General features: G+C 54.9%; 6 protein-coding genes across 6 annotated transcripts; 1 reads left to right on the forward strand and 5 right to left on the reverse strand.

The window, feature by feature from the left end:
- Positions 1–13: 13 nt before the first annotated feature.
- Positions 14–502, reverse strand: HD553DRAFT_184010 (uncharacterized protein). The gene has a single exon (XM_046176971.1). It carries the CDS (start codon positions 379–381, stop codon positions 121–123), a length of 261 nt encoding a protein of 86 aa, XP_046038376.1. The 5' UTR covers positions 382–502; the 3' UTR covers positions 14–120.
- Positions 503–624: 122 nt separating this feature from the next.
- On the reverse strand, positions 625–3,183 carry HD553DRAFT_269334 (FYVE zinc finger-domain-containing protein; the record flags this gene model as incomplete). Its single annotated transcript, XM_046177613.1, has 5 exons — positions 625–888; positions 956–1,685; positions 1,755–2,077; positions 2,164–2,306; positions 2,589–3,183. The coding sequence occupies 5 exons, from the start codon at positions 3,181–3,183 to the stop codon at positions 625–627; spliced, it is 2,055 nt and encodes a 684-aa protein (XP_046038377.1).
- Positions 3,184–4,004: 821 nt separating this feature from the next.
- HD553DRAFT_340072 (Pleckstrin homology domain-containing protein) lies at positions 4,005–8,650 on the forward strand (the record flags this gene model as incomplete). The annotated part of the gene is made up of 9 exons (XM_046182502.1): positions 4,005–6,144; positions 6,211–6,260; positions 6,332–6,985; positions 7,056–7,574; positions 7,644–7,726; positions 7,785–7,973; positions 8,037–8,139; positions 8,199–8,480; positions 8,540–8,650. The coding sequence occupies 9 exons, from the start codon at positions 4,005–4,007 to the stop codon at positions 8,648–8,650; spliced, it is 4,131 nt and encodes a 1,376-aa protein (XP_046038378.1).
- HD553DRAFT_306990 (uncharacterized protein) lies at positions 8,458–11,409 on the reverse strand. The gene is made up of 10 exons (XM_046179367.1): positions 11,018–11,409; positions 10,826–10,942; positions 10,428–10,628; positions 10,257–10,368; positions 10,015–10,198; positions 9,830–9,952; positions 9,708–9,761; positions 9,426–9,640; positions 9,211–9,360; positions 8,458–9,148 (listed from the first exon to the last, which is right to left on the reverse strand). Exons 1-10 carry the CDS (start codon positions 11,350–11,352, stop codon positions 8,720–8,722), a joined length of 1,920 nt encoding a protein of 639 aa, XP_046038379.1. The 5' UTR covers positions 11,353–11,409; the 3' UTR covers positions 8,458–8,719.
- On the reverse strand, positions 11,403–14,126 carry HD553DRAFT_306991 (fumarate hydratase). The gene is made up of 11 exons (XM_046179368.1): positions 13,913–14,126; positions 13,721–13,823; positions 13,552–13,638; positions 13,240–13,477; positions 12,889–13,162; positions 12,723–12,812; positions 12,139–12,604; positions 12,029–12,071; positions 11,883–11,953; positions 11,743–11,807; positions 11,403–11,639 (listed from the first exon to the last, which is right to left on the reverse strand). The coding sequence occupies exons 1-10, from the start codon at positions 13,913–13,915 to the stop codon at positions 11,788–11,790; spliced, it is 1,395 nt and encodes a 464-aa protein (XP_046038380.1). The 5' UTR covers positions 13,916–14,126; the 3' UTR covers positions 11,403–11,639; positions 11,743–11,787.
- Positions 14,127–14,368: 242 nt separating this feature from the next.
- Positions 14,369–16,891, reverse strand: HD553DRAFT_306997 (uncharacterized protein). Its single transcript, XM_046179369.1, has 10 exons — positions 16,555–16,891; positions 16,393–16,488; positions 16,254–16,322; positions 16,135–16,191; positions 15,573–16,064; positions 15,405–15,506; positions 15,254–15,334; positions 14,933–15,189; positions 14,618–14,868; positions 14,369–14,552 (listed from the first exon to the last, which is right to left on the reverse strand). Exons 1-10 carry the CDS (start codon positions 16,810–16,812, stop codon positions 14,539–14,541), a joined length of 1,677 nt encoding a protein of 558 aa, XP_046038381.1. The 5' UTR covers positions 16,813–16,891; the 3' UTR covers positions 14,369–14,538.
- Positions 16,892–17,505: the final 614 nt, after the last annotated feature.

Raw genomic sequence — 17,505 nt, forward strand, 5'->3', positions numbered from 1 at the left:
AAGTCGTTTAAGCAGGAGCTACGGCCATTGTGGGGATGCGAGGCAGGGTAGCTTGCGTGACTGGTGGTATACAGCAGAAATGCCGCATGGGGTACGTCTCGCGCTGAAGGGGTAATCGGGCTACGCAGCGGCTGACGCCTCTGAATTAGTCGACCGAAACACCTGCCAATATCGCCTTGTGCGCTCTGGAGAGCCGTTCAATGACCTGTTTCTCAGGCGGAAAATCAGAAAAGCTGAAACTCCGGCGAGAAGCCTCAGGATGGAGATGACCAGTACGGCAGTCTTGATGGTTGTCCAAATGCTTGGCGGAGGTCGAACAACAAGAAGGTGCACGGGCCAGTGCGATCGCTCATGTCGTAGAAGGTGGATACATCGATCCATGTTTGGAGCGAAGCCAAAAGAAAGAATTTAGCAACACGGTGGTGCTTGAAAGGAACGGCAAGATAGGATGTAATCCAGCAGGAAGCAAGGTTAATAAGAACCCGTACAAGCACGAAGCACAATGCGCGCCGCTTAGTCATGCAGGTCATAGTGTCCGAACCGATCGTATCTGCTACATGTACAACTCGTATCGGTGGTCGAACTACTTGCCCTCCTGATTATGGCCATCCCAGACTCAACCGTTCATGGAACACCAGCGGCGATCCGCGCAATCTCCTGCCGAAGCTCTTCGAGACTGATAAGCAACGTCCTGGCATCCTCGAGCTTGCGCTGGGCGTTGGCCTCGGCGATGAACGTTTCTAGTTGCGCCTCTTGTTCGAGCAGCGGCTGCAGAAGCGTGGCGGTCTCGTCGACGATGGGTGGGGCGGGCGCGATGGACGAGTCGATCGAGACGGCCGCTGATGAGGTCGCTCGTTTATGTCGTTGCGCTTGCAATTTAGGGAGGAGCTGCGATACACAAACGGTTGTTTTAGTACAGGACCAGAGAAATTCAGTCATGGGCTCTCCCGCTCACCTGCAGTGTACCCGCCTCCTTGGCCATGAACAGCCCCGCTTGCCTTGCAATCGCCTGCTGCACCCGTTCCTGTGCGCTCAATGGTGAACAGGGATAACTCCGGATCCGTTTCGTAAACGCGTCATACTCTGCAAACAGGGCGAGCAGGTGTTTGTGCAGAGTCATGAGTTCCGGTGGGATCCCTCCCGGGCTTGGCTTTATCGAGTCGTCATCGTCTGCCCTTCTCAGATCCTGTATTCGGTCTTGATACTCGGGAAGAGCGTCCGCGATCTCGGCCTCGAGCGACTTGAGCGCACCGTACAGGCGGGAGAAGCGCGAGACCTGCCGCATGTCCGCCATCTTTTGTTTACGGGAGATGACCCCCCAGCACTCTCGACACGTCCTCACCCCCTTGACCTGTACCTCGTCCGGCCGTCGAGCGATCGCAGTCGCGGTCGAGCTACCTGATCTGCCTTGCTCGCTCACCCCTGCGCCCGAGCCCATCTGCATCCACCCGACGAAACCTTCGTCCACCTCGTGACCCTTGCCCGTCCGATAGTCGGCGACGAGCAAGAGCGAGCAGGTCTCTCTGCGTGTCCCCAACGGCAGACCCGTCTTTGTCGACCCGCTTGATGTCGATGACGACGGTGCGGCGAGCGCGAGGATGGTCGCTGGTGTAGGCGGGAGTGAACAGACAATCCGACCGCAGAGCCGGCAATGGTGTTTCCGGTTCGTCAACGAGAAGATCGACCTTTGAGATTAAATACCCCTTTCGTCAGCCTACAGTCACGTTTCCCTGACGCGAGACGTCTGTACTCACTGGCAAATCCTACATCGCCTCACCTCGCCGTCCTCTTCCCAGACGACCAACCCCCTCTCGACCTCCCTCTTCTTTTCCAACTCGACCTGCTCCAATCCGACCCCCGTAACGCTTCGAAACCCTCTCCAGACGTCCTTCGGGGTGACCTGGTCGAGCGTGTTCGTAAGCGCGTTGAATCGTTCGCTGATTTGGGGTGTTAGACGGGGGCGGGATGGGGAAGGTTTCCCTGCATTGGGCGGAGTTGACGGGACCGCCGAGGTAGATGCCGATGCATTCGTAGGTCCATCTGGCCCTGCCATCGGGTTGAAATGGAGATCGATCAACTGTCGCGCCGTCGCACCATCATCGAAAAGGATCAGCCAAAAGTTCACTCCATCTCCATCCCCTTTTTCTGTTCGTATCTGCTCACCTTGGCCCATCTCCTCCCCAACCGCCCTTCCTCTCTGCCCCTCTCTTCCCCGACCCGTCTCCTAGCCTCGTCAAACTCTTGCGTCCTGGTCGATCTCACACCGGGAGGCTGGAAGCCCGGCTTGTACGACCTGGTTCTGAGCGCTTGTGGCGGGGTCATTCCCGCGCCCGTATTTGGTTGGCCTGAGGCTATATTACCCGGGGGTCCGGATCCGGGGAAGAAGATGTTCGGACCTTGACCGGCCCCTGTAGCATGTCCTGTAGTCGCGTTTGTATTCGAATAAAGCCCAGGCGTACCGGCCCTGGAAGAAGACTGCGGAGTGTTCGTGGCCATCGTGTTCGAATTGGAACCTCGTCTCTCCATTCCCAACTCCCAGCCTGAAGTCCTTCTCCTACCCGCATTCAAAGCCCCACCCGCATTCCCACTGACATTCCCTCCGTCGAGCGTGAATTTGTCCAAAGATTGTCCCGAGGTCGAAGCTCTCAGCAACCCGTTCAGAGCGGTCCGGTTCGCGGGGCTGACGTCCGAGGTCGAGCTCGTCCGACCGTGCTGCTGAACATTGCGCAGCTGAGGAGAGCCTTGCAGTCCCGTTACTTGCGTTTGTAAAGCTGTTGGGGTCGGTGTAGAAGGTTGGGAAGTCGACCGAGACTGGGACGGGTGGGCCGACTCTACGTGACGTAATCGGGTCATGTTCGCCGGCTTGGGAGGTCCTAGGCGGGTGACGGTCGGTCTGCCCAGATTGCTCGTCGCTGAAGATGACGGTGCGACCGTGGCAGGCGTAGTACTCGCAGGCGGGGAAGAGTATGACGAGGAGAAGTTGGGAGGACGTGGTGGGGTGGCGGTTCCAGGGGCACCTGACGAGCCCGAGTCAGGATCAGCAGAGTGACCAGGACCAGGACCGGGCGCGGGGGAGGGCGATGTCGTGTTTCTGAACAACCTCGACGAAGGGTTCGTAGGCGTCTGTACGGGCGATTGAGCCGGCGACGTCCCAGCCGGAGGTGTCTGCGGACGAGGTTTCATCAGCCCGAGAAAAGATGCCGGTCGTCGTCTCATCGGCGTCGATGTCGTGCTCCCTGGACTGCCTAGCAGGTTGTTGTTGATGTGATTGTTGTTACTGCCATTCCCCGGGTTGTGGTCCGAATAGTCGCTCATGGCATCCCCATTCTCCGAACCACCTGGAGTTCCACTCCCACTGGTAATCCCACTCAACACCCCGTTCAACAACGATGGCCGCTTCGCATTCGCCAGCCCGCCTTGTACGACCCCTCCGACCCCCTGCAGGCCTCCTCGAATCGTTTCCCCGAGACCGGCCTGGGTCGCTTGATTGACGACGTTGCCGGATTGTACTTCTATCCAGCTCAGACCGCCAGCGAGGGTATTGAACCAAGAGTTCGAATTGGGTGCCAGGTTGTTGTTGCTGGACGAGATGGACGAGGTGGTGCTCGGGTCGACGTTGGAGAATGAACGCTGGCGTGTAGGGTTTGGACGACGACGAGGTGGTTCGGCCGAGCCCGGAGCGGTCGTCGTCGTTGTCGTCGGCATCTTCTCGACCCCGATGTCGTCGACAGCGTCGTGTTTACAGAGTAAATCCTCTATGTACGGGGCCGTACCGATGGGGATGACCTGGCTGTATATTATCCAATTCCCCGACTAGAGATAACATCCATCATACCCGGTGTATGTCGAGGTGAAGGTGATGACCGAGGGTGAGACTACTCGAGGACCATGTGCGAGTAGTTAGGTCAATCGATCATCTACTACTTCTTCATATGTGTGTGTTTGCTGCGAGAACATCTTTACTCTTGTAGACATACCTCATTCCCGATGTCGTCGTCCCAACCATGACCCCATCATCCTCCGCTCAACCTCGACCGCTCCCCGGTCCAGCCGTCATCGGTGCATCCAGCGTACACGGGGACGATCCCAACCGTCGTCAGGACAACGCCGAGGACGATCCAGATTCATCGACTGCGACGACGGCCCATCCGATCCTTCATCCGCATCGACTCCCCCACCGAAGGTTCATAGGCCCCTTACCTGAGAGCGTGCTCAACAGTACAGAAGTTGAAGAGGCAAAACGGTGGTATGAGAGTTTGAGGGAGACGCTGAGGAGACAAGAACACGACGATCAAGGTCGAGATCATCATCGTCCTCACCGTCATCGAAACGGCGACGATGCAGGAGACTGGACGGACCAGGGCCCATCGAGGAACCCTGTGAGGAAAGCCGGGCAGATCGGAAGAGCGGTCGGGGAACATGTCAGGCATCCTCTACATCCCCACCAACGGACCACGCCGAACGCTTCGGATGGACATAGCCTCTTTGCCGAGAGTTACATGACGGACGAGACACGCCAGACCGACCTGACGACCGATACGAACGCCACGAATACGAACAAGAACAACAATGTCTTGTCCAAGCTCGGATGGAAGAAGAAGGATAGCAAACCACGCAGACCGAACGTGTGGCACGGTGAATCTTTCGACATTGGCAGTTCGTTCCGGCCGCTGAGGACCGTCTCTTGTGCCAGTATCACCGCTTCGAACGGTTCTGGTTCGAACGTCAGATGTTTCAAGAGGTATGGAGGGTTGATCGATGTGGATGACGAGTATCTCACTCCGTCTGATGTTGAGGATAAAGGTGATGAGGCTGGGAATGGGAAAGGCACGATTTATGGGTCTCCGAAGAGCATGTCCCTGGCAGACGGAGAGGGAGATGAGCGACCAGGTCTTTCATCGAGAGGAACCGGGACGACGGTACAGTCTTTCCAGACTGCTCGAACACATCAAACAAGTTCCAGGGCAGGGACGGGAGTGTCAACGAGGACACAATCGTTCCAGACCGCCCGGACCCATCAACCCGCTCCCGGTCCTAGCACTAGTGCCTCCGAATCTCTGGTCCCTCCGCCTTTCGACTCCCGGACGACTTCCACCTCGATGCAGACGACCCAGACGGGCGACTTTCATTCGGCATACTCTTCGATTCCCGCCCCATCCCTACTCGACACGGACCCACCAGAGTTTTCCACCCAGACGCAAAGGGCGGGATCGTCGAGCACGACCGATCACGGATCTACACGCAGGTTGATCCCCCCCGCGACCGGGGTCACGTATGATACGTCGCGTCAATCCGACCACAGTGCGAACCATATCGGCGTCCCACCGGTTCAGCCGGAATTAGGGGATAGGCAGAAGGAAGAAGAGGCGATGGAGGTCTTGAAGGGGAGACGATCTTCAGCTCCAGGATCTGGGTTGGGATTGAGGGGGTCGGGTGGCAAGTTGAAGTCGGCTTTAAAGTTTCGCCATAGGGCGGTGAATGAGGAGGAACATGATCACGGAAGTACCACGGCTGCAGATGGGGTCGATGGAGTAGCGGGGATACCAGCGGGGGTTGAGGGTCTTCCCGGAAGACCCCCAGCGAAGAAGACCAAGACGGTCCAGTTTCCCGTCGGGCGGGAACTCGACGATCGGGGTTCGGAATCGATCTCTGGGCTGAGGACACGGTGGAGAGGTTTACGAGATCGATTGAGGGACGATGACGACGACGACGGCGATGGTGGGGAAGAGGATGATGCGGATGGGAAGAGCGACCATTCCCTCGAGCCCGCCGATCCGAGGGAAGTACTCGCCAGGACGGGGCCCGAGGTGGTCGGGACCTCGGCTGGGGTAGTCGAAGCGCATCGGGGTCCACCGGGTCCATCAGAAACCCCAATAGATGTAGTGGACCCGGCTGTCAACCTCTCTACGAGCCGGGACCCGAGGAAGGGTAAAGAAAAGGCTAAAGGAAAGGACAGGGCGATGGGCAACTGTGAACTCGGATTGGACCCTACGGTGGAGACGGAAATGGAAGCGCATCCGGACGCCGTGGTGCTTCGGGATCGTATGTTGGTAAGGGTAGGGAAGAGCAAGGAACGAGGGTTGGCTGGCTATGACGAGGCCATGTCGAGGAGACGACCTTGTTCGCGGTTGGACCGGATGGAGGGTGGGTCGACGGTGACGAGGATGCTGTCCGTCATGTACGCTGACATATATTACGCGTACCATTTAGAATACCTCGTCATATATCGGAAAGGGCGAATCGAGTTGTATCAAGAATGGGTGCGTCTTGGTGAGATGATCACCGGATTTTCATGCCATCATGCTAATGCTGACCAGTGTCAACCTCATAGAGGCTCCCCCTGAAGGAACGATTCGTCCGGACGAAACGACTATGTTTTACCATCCCCCTCCATCCGAAATATACGACCTTTTCCTTGTTCTCCCCTGTCGACCTTTCCTTCGCGCTCTGTCTTGACATGGTACCGTTTGTGGAGGAATTCGATGGAGACCATGGAGGCCGTCGGACCGCCAACATGCGTCGACGGTTAAAAGACTCGAAACAGCTCGAGTGGCTCAAGGGAGGAGAACGCGGGAGTCAAGTCTTCATCTTCAACTGCCGAGAACGGATCCGAGCGATGGACTGGATGTGGGAGATCTGGAAGGATCTCGACGGAGTCTTGCCAGAGACGCTCGAAGTTTACGTTCCCAACTTGCAGACCACAATCAAGCTCGCGAGGCCCATAGAAGACTCGGTCGGAAGCATGGCTACATGTCGAGCGCTGTCCCGGAGCAAAATTCTGAAGACGGCAGTCGATGCGCTCAGACGATTACCAACGTTTGACATGCTCGTCGAAAGCGCTCGTCGGGAGACGAACGAGATGTTGCGACTGGAGTTGGCATGGAAACGGGAGGAATACCTGGAATGGATCAGCAAGCAGGACGAGAAGAGATCGGAAGGGAGCAAACGAGAGTGGTCATTGCTAGCGGGTCTTTCCATCATAAGCGTGAGTATGCGACCGAGTACATGCACGCTATTGGCGGCCAAAACCGAGCACGATGCTATTTGTGACATAGCCTGCCCACTCTGCCCGTCTCGAATTGCGAGGCGCACGACATTCAACATCGGTGCTGAAACTCAGCGACGGAAGCAAGCTGGAAGAACCGCCATGCGTCGAAGGGTATCTCTATCGCCTCGGCCGCAAGCAGGGCAAAGCGAGCAGGGAGCAGATCTACGTATACTCCTTCAACGGAAACCTGTTTTCTTCCTCGCCGAGACAAGCGCAGACGCCGCTTCCACCGCAGCATGTCGACATCACTGGTGCAGCGACCGATTTCAAGCTTCTTGATACCTTCATGAGCAACGAGTTTGCTCGAGGTTCGCGTAACATATTAGAATGCACCGGCTTTGTCGACTTTCGTGATATCGTAGCGGTGCGAAGCAAAGCCCACAAACCGAAGAAGACGATGACGATGATGGGTGCAATGACGAGGACTACAGAAGTCGATTACGCGCCAGATGTCGCACAGGCGCCCAAGGGAAGCAAGGTATTCGAGATGATACTGGACAGGACCGGGGAAAAGGTCCGCTTCGAGGTGAGAGATAACGATGGCGAACTTGGTTGTCAGAAGACCTGGCTAAACAGTGACCCTCTAACCGAACAGGCTCACAACCCTGAGGCTGCCAAGGAGTGGGTCGAAAGGCTTCGCAAACTGCATGATTACTGGTCCCATCGTCAACGCGTCGAGTGAGTCAGTCTTAGCAACAATCACTCTCGGGCTCGCTGACCTACTTCCGAGTGATAGCGCCCGCTCGAGAATGGATTCTATTCGATCTGCTCTCCGGGGTCCCAACAAATTTCTCGAGGATGCGATGGAGAATGAGAATGACCCGGAGCTGGGACTCCAATGGAATTGGTGCCCGATCGAAGGATGCAGTCCGGTGATTCATGGTGGGCGACTGTTTGTCAAGCATTCGAGAAGCAGTCAATTCAGGTACGCAACACTTGTACATGCAAACGGCTCGATTCGCAGCACTGATAGGACTATACCTCACAGAGCATACTACACCGTTCTCACCCAGGGCTATCTTGTTACATTCAAGCTCGAGCATGGCGCCTTCCACATGAGACGTAACAGATACTCCCTGCTGGAAGCTTATGTGAGTCTAGCTTTGACTGATGCCTCGATCGTTTGACGCTAATGCTCGAAAGTTTATAGGTGTATAGCGGCGTTCTGGCCGAGGCCGAACTTAATAGTGTATTGAGGGAAGATGCCTTTCACGGTGAAGCTCGAATCTATCAAGATGGACTGGAAACCGCCGACGTCGCTGAGGACTGCACTTTTGCCGTCTGGATACGCAAACATGAAACTCGTGGAAAGATTTCCCACAAGCGGACACCCCAACAACTCCACGAGCGCATCCATAGTGACGATAACTATATCCCACCCTTCCTAGGAAAGCCTGCTTCGCAACTTGTACTTTTCCGAGCGAGATCAAAGGTACGCTCAGTGCTCGGATTAATCACGTGTACATTATTGACCTGCTCTTTGTTATATAGCTGGAGCGAGACAAGTGGATTAGAATTCTCCAGATCGAGATACAACGGCAAGCCGATGCACATCCAGAGAGGACTAGCAAGGCACGCGGAAGCGGTTTAGTACCCGAATGATGGAGACATATATGGTGGACAGCAAATGCGATTTGAGCATACAGTGCAGGTTGTTCGTAACTACATTCCTCATTCCTCCTCGGGCTCGTCGTCTTGGTCATCCAGATGAATTTTCTTCGTTGCGGGTTCATCCTCTTCGTCGTGGTCCACGTCGCTATGCCGTCTCTTGCGGCCGTCTCCGTCCGAAATCTCCTCGATATCGGAAGCGTCGTCCTCTTGCATAGCTTCCTCGTCCTCGTTCGCCGATTCAGTAGCCGCACGACTGGCATCACCATCGACGTCACCGAAAGTTGACGCCGTCGTTCCTCGAGTAGCGTAGCCGTGTGCGGCCGTGAGAGCGCTCGTGCGGCTGTTTCGAGTGTTCCGGCCGTGAGCTGGTGCTTCGGCTTCAGCAGACGAAGAACGGTAGTCTCCAGCGTCGGAATTGTCTCCATTCGTGTCTCGCCTCGAACGGTACTCGATCTTGCCGTCATCGTCGTCATCAACCTCGTCGTTTTGCTGCAGCGAAAGCCGAGCTCAGCATGAAAGTCGACTATACTGGTGGTGACAGATCGACTCACCTCGGAATAATTCACTTTAGTCCTACTTCGTGTCGCCCGCCCGTACTTGGTGATGATCGGTAGCGATGCGATCCGTCGAGCTTCCCTAGCTTCCCGCTCCGCCGCCTTTGCCTTTTTCAATATCAACGCTTCACGCTGTCTCTCGATTTCCTGCAAGGAGGTGATGAATTAGTAACGACTGATGTCGTCTCGTATAACACATATTGACGACTTACCTCGAACTTGGCCTCAATCCCTTCTACTCTGCCCTGCAGGAATTTCCCAAAGTCGACGTCTCGCTCAGCGAGGATAGCAGCATTCCGCAGCTGAACGGCTTTTGTTTTCGAGGACGCGAGAGCCTGTTCCTTCTTCATGTCAGGCAACTTTTGTTCTTTGGCAAGATGCCTGTTCATGAGATCATAGTACTCTTCTTTCGTCGAAGCACATGTAACTGTAACCACGGAAATCGTTTGAGAGTTGTGCCAGAGAGCAACATCGCAACATATCAGAAGTCTTACTGGTCGAGCCATGAATTTGCAATGGCTTCTTGATACCGTAAACCCTCCATGTGTCTATCAGGGAGCGGTTTAAGCGGAGGCACACAGCATGTGTCTGTGTCTGTATCTGAGCTTCGACTCACCTTCGATCACCTGCCAATGCTGCTGCTCGCTACCCTTGTCCGCCCTGTTGATATCATACGGCGTTGGCACTTTCCCCTTGGCCCGAGTGTGGGTGATGATATCGTGCACATCCGTATCCGAGACTATGAGATGAGATGATGATGAGCTCGGACGCCACTATCACAAGCCGCCGATCAAGACATACGATTCCAGTCGACGAGTTGCCTCATGATCTTGATTTTGACCGACCACGGCGATGTCCAGAAACCTTGCGAACGGAGAGGATTGTTCTCGGACCTATCGGAAAGAGGGTCGTTCTCCTTCATCTCGCGGTACTCGAGCGTGTTGACATCCTTGGCCGCCAATATGTCGGCCTCTTTGGCGGATTCCTGTCGGAGCGTAGCGTCAATTGCAACTCCAAACGCAACAGCTCTACTCGCGGCTCACCTCTGTGTCATAGTGTTCCGTCTTGGAAAAGATGTACGCGTCAAAGACGCTCAGGGGACATCCCGGTTTCAGGCGATCGTCAATCAGATGTGATAGCTTGTCGATGATGTTGCTGCGTTTTCGCTATCAGACCAGACCGATCTTTTATACTACTGTTCACCGAGCACTCACTCCCGGTTGATAGCTTCCCGTAATCCGAGTAGTGCTTTGGAAGGCGTGTGCTTAGCCTTGGCTCCTTTCCGCCTCAAAAGGTCTTTCTTCTCCTTGTCCTCCAACGCGTCCGCCATTGCCCTCCACAGCGGCCTCACCAGCACCACAAGCGCCTCGGTCAATCCTTCGTCTGGCACTTCGCTCCTCAGTGATGTCTCGAACCTGTAGTCGAGCGAGAAGTCGATCAGTCAGCTAAACCTGGCTGGAGACGCTTTCTTTGACCCAAAAGCGCGTCGCGTCATCTAGCGCGCTTGTCATGTCGCGTAATGCATAGATTGAGGACGATCCCCCGTCATACCGGCTCGATGGGTGAAAGTTCGAGGATTTCGATCGACGAATCGTTCGTTCCCGACACTTACTCATCGACCGTCTTGAGTTCCGTGACGACGTTCGTCTTCTGAAATCTCTCGGCGTCCGCTGGGACATTATCGCGTCGAAACTTGATCAGGAAAGCCCAGACGTAGGCTACCTGCCAACTATGAACATCACATCGTCGCAGTCACATCAGTCGAGCGAATCTCCATCCATCTGGCGGCTGCGAATTGGCTTACTCGTCCTTGATCGGTCCTTCGACCTCGTAATCGCAATCCACCTGAGCCTTTCTGCCCCAAAACACCCTGCTCCGAGCTACGACCGTGCTCGCCCTTTTTGAACTGCTCCCGTTACTCTGCTTGACATCCTTGCCATTGGTTTGTTTCGATGATGAAGCCTTGCCTCCCGCTGCAGTCTTTTTGGCCGCTGGCTTGGCCACGTAGGCTTGAGTACTGTCCGAGACGAGAATCTGTTCCGGTTTCTTTGACGAAGATTTTGATGAAGGGATCGGGGCATCCGAGAGCTCGGACGAGGCCGATCGATCTCTTCTTGCAGAGCTCTGTTGCTCTGGCATTTCGTTTCAGCTGGGATGTGTCATATGTCTATGTCAATCAAGGGTTCCGGGCTGCGTATGGATTTGAGGTAGAAATTGACGTTCGAGAGTAATGATACAATCATCCTCGCGGGACGTTCGATCCTTTCGAGACTGCCCCCTGCCTGGTTGATGCATCGACGCGCTTGCAGCGTCCTCGGTCCAAGCCGGAAGGCGCTTCGAGCAATGACAACTCTCTCACGCTGTCAGTTCCAGAAACAAGCTGCGCTGATGGTCTGGCTACGTATTACGTCAATGTACGGGGACAGCTGTTTTGAGAACGCAACAAGACGACAGGAAAAGCCTCGAAAGAGACAGTATGGTCAGATCGGCGTCGCTCCAGCCTTTTCGCAATGCATTATCATCTTGTACCTTTTCCCTGTGTATGTAGCGTTACAACGTGTGTGGTGGACATGCCTAGTTGGGTCCCAACATGACTGCGAGACGCGTTGCGACGTGATATCAGTAGACGTTCAGGAAACATCAAATACTCAATACGTGCGAAGACTCACGCTCAGGCCTGACGAGCTCGTCGAACTCTTCTGACGACAAAAGTCCAAGTGAAAGGGTAGCCTCCTTCAAGCTGTATGTATAATTCATAGATGGCGAGTCAGTCAAAGGCTTCGTATATCGTGAGGGCCATCAATGCTGAACTCACGTAGTTCCCTCCTTGTGAGCCTTCTTGGCGCACTTGGCGGCATCTACAGCAAACATGGCGATAGCTCATCAGTCACGACTGGCTTATTTGACAGATCACCGAGTACGTACTGTCGTATCCCATTCGGCTGTTGAGGCAGGTCACCAACATGAGACTCTCGTTAAGGATCTGGTTGATCTTCTCCTTGTTGGCCTCGATTCCGACAACACAGTTCTTGGTGAAACTCCTCGATCCGTCTCCCAACAGTCGGATGCTCTGGAGCAGGTTCTTGATCAAGACGGGCTTGAAGACGTTGAGCTCGAATTGACCGTAAGATCCGGCGACCGAGATGGTAGTGTTGTTCCCGATGACCTGGGCGGCGACCATGGTCAAGGCCTCGCACTGGGTAGGGTTGACCTTTCCGGGCATGATGGAAGAACCGGGCTCGTTCTCGGGCAGAGAGAGTTCACCAAGACCGCATCGAGGTCCGGAAGCGAGGTATCGGATGTCGTTGGCGATCTTCATCAGGGAGACGGCGACCGTGTTCATGGCACCGGAAGCCTCGACAATGGCATCGTGAGCAGCCAAAGCCTCGAACTGAGGTCTCATACAGTCAGAAGACGGTCAAATCGAGGCAGAAGCAGGTTCAGAGGATGATATCATTGGATAGTCAGTGATAGAGAACATAGCCAAGCTGCGAAACGTCTCAACCCACCTTGTTAGGGGCAGTCTGGAACTTGAGTCCAGTGATCTCAGAGATGGCATCGGCGACCTTGACGTCAAAGCCCTTCCTGGTGTTCAAACCCTATAGAGCAGCAAGTTATCGCTTCAGCCTTTCAAATGCTTTTTACTTTACCAGTGCTATTCAGGTCCGAACTCACGGTTCCAACGGCGGTACCACCCTGAGCCAACATGCTCAACCTGGGGATGACATCCTCGACCCGCTTGATACCGTTAGCGACCTGCTGAACGTATCCGCTGAACTCCTGTCCAAGCGTAAGAGGAGTAGCGTCCTGCAAGTGAGTTCGACCGATCTTGATGATCGACTCGAACTCGGCTCGCTTGGCCTCGAGGGCGTCGTGCAGCTGGTGGAGAGCAGGCAAGAGGGTGTGGTTGATCTCGACGACGGCAGAGACGTGCATGGCGGTGGGGAAGCTGCAGACAAAGGTAGTGAATCGTGATCGAATCAGCCGGATTGTTCAGAAGAAAAGTTCGGAATAAAAGTGACTCACGTATCGTTGGAGCTCTGGCTCATGTTGACGTGATCGTTAGGGTGAACAGGGGTCTTGCTTCCCAACTCTCCTCCCATGATCTCGATAGCTCGGTTGGAGATGACCTCGTTGACGTTCATGTTGGTCTGAGTTCCAGATCCAGTCTGGAAGACGACCAGGGGGAAGTGGTCGAGGAGTTTACCAGAGATGACCTCGTCCGAGGCTTGGGAGATGGCATCGGCGACCTTCTGGTCCATTCCTGGAAGGATCCAGGTCGAGTCTCTGAGTTAGCCATGGTTGACAACGGCACTGAGCTATCAACCGGATGTTCACCGTAGGTAGCGTTGACCTGAGCAGCGGCCTTCTTCAACACTCCGAAAGCCTTGATAAGGGGAGCAGGCATTCGCTCCTGCTCACCACCTGGTCATGCCGGGAAACACAATTCCGATCAAGATCAGTATCGACTACTTAGACTGCGAAGAGCTTGAGGGGGTCAGCTCACCGATATCAAAGTTCATCAGACTCCTCTGAGTCTGAGCTCCCCAGTATCGGTCGGCGGGAACATCGAGAGGTCCGAACGTGTCGGCTTCTTTTCGGTAGTTGGTCTACACAGCAGGAGCATAACGAAGTTGTTCAGTCTAGCACTCGACAATGGTCCCGACGTCAGACCTGAGAGTAGAGCGAGGAGACTGACCATGGTGACAGACGAAGTAGCAAGGGTCCTGGCAGAGATGGAAGCCTGGGCAGCGAGACGTCGGGTAGGAAGCTGTTGAAACAGGCCGACAAACGACAGAGCAATCCAAGAAGAGCACGAGGTGAGATATAGGGGATGCAAGAGATCGAAGACGTCAGTCCGGTTCGTAGATCTCCCAAGTCTCGGGTGTGGAAGGGGAAGAGGTGAATACGGTCTGGACTTACCCTTCGGGCGGAAGAAGCAATGGCCTGTCTAGCGAACATTAAGGAGACGAGAAAACAGACGACAAGAAGCGAGATGCAAGGAGATGAGATCAGGATTGACTGGAAGCAGGATGGCTGTGAGGATGCGGATCTTGACTGAGATCTGAGAGAGAACTTTGGTTTGGGCCAGGAGCCAGGAGGAGGTGAGTGTGTGTGTGCACGAGGGGAGCAAGCTGGGGGCTCGTTGCTGGGTCTAGACGCGATTTCTTCCGATTACCGCCGTCCCAGGTCGGCCGGCGACGACAGTTGGTCACAACCCCGATACAGCCTGACATGATACATTGCAATCTCGAGAATACCTTATGACAAGAGGGAATTGTACTGTTACAAAAGATCGAGCACTCTGGTCAGAATCGTTGCTCATCAAATGGCCGCCCCTGTGTCGAAAGGAGACGAGTTCAGCCGACAGCTTCCAAGCGAGACAATTTCGCAAGCAACTGACATTCCATCCTCTCCTTGCCTCGAGACTTGGATCCTGACGAGCCTCCGATACTGCCCAGGAAGTCCGTAGGGTCCGCAAACGGATCGTTGGGGTCTCCACCTGCAGCGGGAGTCTCGGCCTCGTCCTCGCTCAGGGGGTCATAGGCCGGTTTCTTCGCTGCCATGGATCCTCGTCGAGACTGCGATCGACTGGCGACACGGGCTTGATACTCCGAGTCGGACGAGTCATAGTCCGAGTAGTCGGACAATGTTCTACATGTAGTCGAATTGATTGTCAGTGACTCAAATTCTTCAGGGATGCGGGGCGGAGACTCACCTTCTATGGTCGTCACCCAGATCATCAGGCGTCATAGGAGGAGGCAAACGCGAAGAATTCGTCCTCTTCTGGACTCTCCTGTCGCTCTCGTACTTTTGCCTCTGCTGCATCTTCCAGACTTCTCCCGTCCTCTGCTCTTCGATCTTTTGCGCTTCGAGCTTTTTAGCCAAAGCGTCGGCGTCCTTCGCGCTGTCAGCTCGAGCCTTAACAGTGGCCTCGTCCTCCGAGTCGGAGTCGAGGTCGGCGGATTTGCTCATCTGTAAAGCAAACGTATTTAGAGCCATGGTCTCGCATCGTGCTTCAGATCAAATTGATCCCGACCTTGTCGTACAGCTGAATAGCCTCGACGATCTTCTCGTTGGCATCCAACAAGACTCCGACCATGACCTCATCGGTGACGACCTGCAAATCAGCCATAAGCCACATCAGCCTTCGGCTTGTGTCTGCTGGTGTCACACGGTTCCGGTCCTACCTGGATGTAGCGGATAATAGGTCGTCGAACGACCTTGCATTCCTCGAGAGCGTCCTGGACCTTGAGGTTCTCTAGCATAGACTCTTGTTGTCGGTTGACGTGCTGGGTATCAAGATAGGGGTAAGCGCGATTTTAGAAGCAGATCGGGTATCGAATATCGAGACCCACTCTGCAAGCGTTGACCAAGGCGATGGCAGCCGAAGAAGCGTTGGCGATGGCCAACTGGATCTGAGGCTTCTCCCGGGCATAATCGAAGGGAGGTCGTTTCGGCTGGTTCTTCTTCCTCTCCTTTTCCAACCTCTCCCTCTCTTTCTCGGCCCTCCGCTTCATATCTTGATCGGCCAGCTGCCTCCTGTACGCTTCGGCCTTTTCCTTTTCCTCCTGCTTCAACTTGATCGCTCGTTCCCGACGCTCGACCTCCGCCTCCCTGGCTTCGAGGGCAGATCGGGCCTCTCGCTCGGCACGACGACGTTCGGCCTCATCCTTCTTGGCAGCCAAGTCGGCATAGTCGGCAGCGGAGGTCGCGTGGCCTTTGGTAGGGACCCAAGAATGTTCGAGGTCGTTGAACTCGCCGGTGGGCTTGCGGACGGGGGCGGACGACGACATCGAAGTACGGGGGCTGGCCGGAGCAGCGGGAGCGCTGGGGGTTTGACGGATGACCTATAGTACAGCCGCAAGTGTTGTGATAAGCAGCCTACCTCTGACAATATAGATCGGTTGTAAGGCCTACCTTTTTACCTGAGTACTGATCGTAGAGACCGGCAAGCTGCTTGTTCCTGCCATCCTCCTGTCGTTCAAAAGGCATGATTAGACAGAAGCGATGGCATATATTGTCTCCCAATCACTCACGCCGAACGCCAACTTCCACGAATGGAAAACTGACAACAACTTTCTCTTGACCTTGGGATCGACCAGAGACTAGAGGTCCAAGCGGAAGATAAACAGTCAACTCGATAGATCGCGTGACCTAAGACCGTGATAGGCTTACGTCGGTCGCCATATCCTTCAATCGCTGGAGCAGCTGCTCGTTAGCGAAGGTGGCCTTGTATCCCTTCCCTCCATTCTCGGAAAGAGCACGTAAGAGCTAGATGCGTAGAAACATCAAATCAGAGGAACGGTCACACAGATAGACAGCCGCTTGACGACTCACGGTCAAAGCTCGCAATTGCCTATGAACGTTCCCATACTTGAGTTTCTTCCTGATCGCCCTCGAACTCTCGGTAACACCGTCCATTCCTTGGATCCTGATACTCTCGAGCAGTTCGTTGACTCCATCGTACGAATCCTCCTCGTATCGGTCCGAAGTGAGGATCTCGACCCAATCCGAGATGGACGAGTGCGGCTTTTCGCCCTCTGCCATGGCCAGGAGGGCCTTGGCGGTGCCCATATAAGTTCCGTATTTGGACATCTTTGCGCTGTTTTATGTAAGACTCTATAGGAAGCTCCTGCCAGTCGTCGAGTGCAACGTTGATGTTTGTTGTTTTCGAGGTCGAAGCACCCAACGGTGTCCCTCCCTATCGGTTGACCGGGTTTGGCAGGTGTCGTCATCGAATCGCGTCCTCTCGCCCTCACCGGCGATCCCCTCGAGGGGCTGTTCTGTATCCGCGGTGCGCCCATTGGGGGAAAGGAAAGGCGATGAAACGCGTCCTCGGCCCAGGATGGCGTTCCACCGTTTCACGTTTGGGGCAAAGCTCGAATCCCCAATCAGATGAATCCATTGGAGCCGATTACGACAGGGAGGAGCACTCTCAGCCATAGTCTTGCCTGTGCCAGTATAGCCAACACGCAATATTGGACCGACGTCATGCCGAGCTACAAGTCACACTTGCCGACGGTAGGTATAAAGAAAGCTCCTCCGAGAGAGCAATCAGTTGTCATCGAATCCCACATGAAAAGAAGCAGGCAATAGCTCATAGTTGCAATCCAGTACCTCGTCATGGAGTCATGCCAGCCTACTGTATGAGCACCGGGGGCATTCGCTGGGTTCCCTGGAGCCATGTCAAGGAAAAACATTCAGCATCGCCCGAGCGTCTATCGAACTCTCTTTGGTCTGTACACATGGCATCCCCAAGATCTCCTTGGTCATTTTAAGATGATATAT

The sequence above is a fragment of the Filobasidium floriforme genome, assembly GCF_021052385.1.
Source record: "Filobasidium floriforme strain CBS 6241 chromosome Unknown HD553scaffold_5, whole genome shotgun sequence".
In the NCBI taxonomy this organism is placed as follows: Eukaryota; Fungi; Basidiomycota; class Tremellomycetes; order Filobasidiales; family Filobasidiaceae; genus Filobasidium; species Filobasidium floriforme.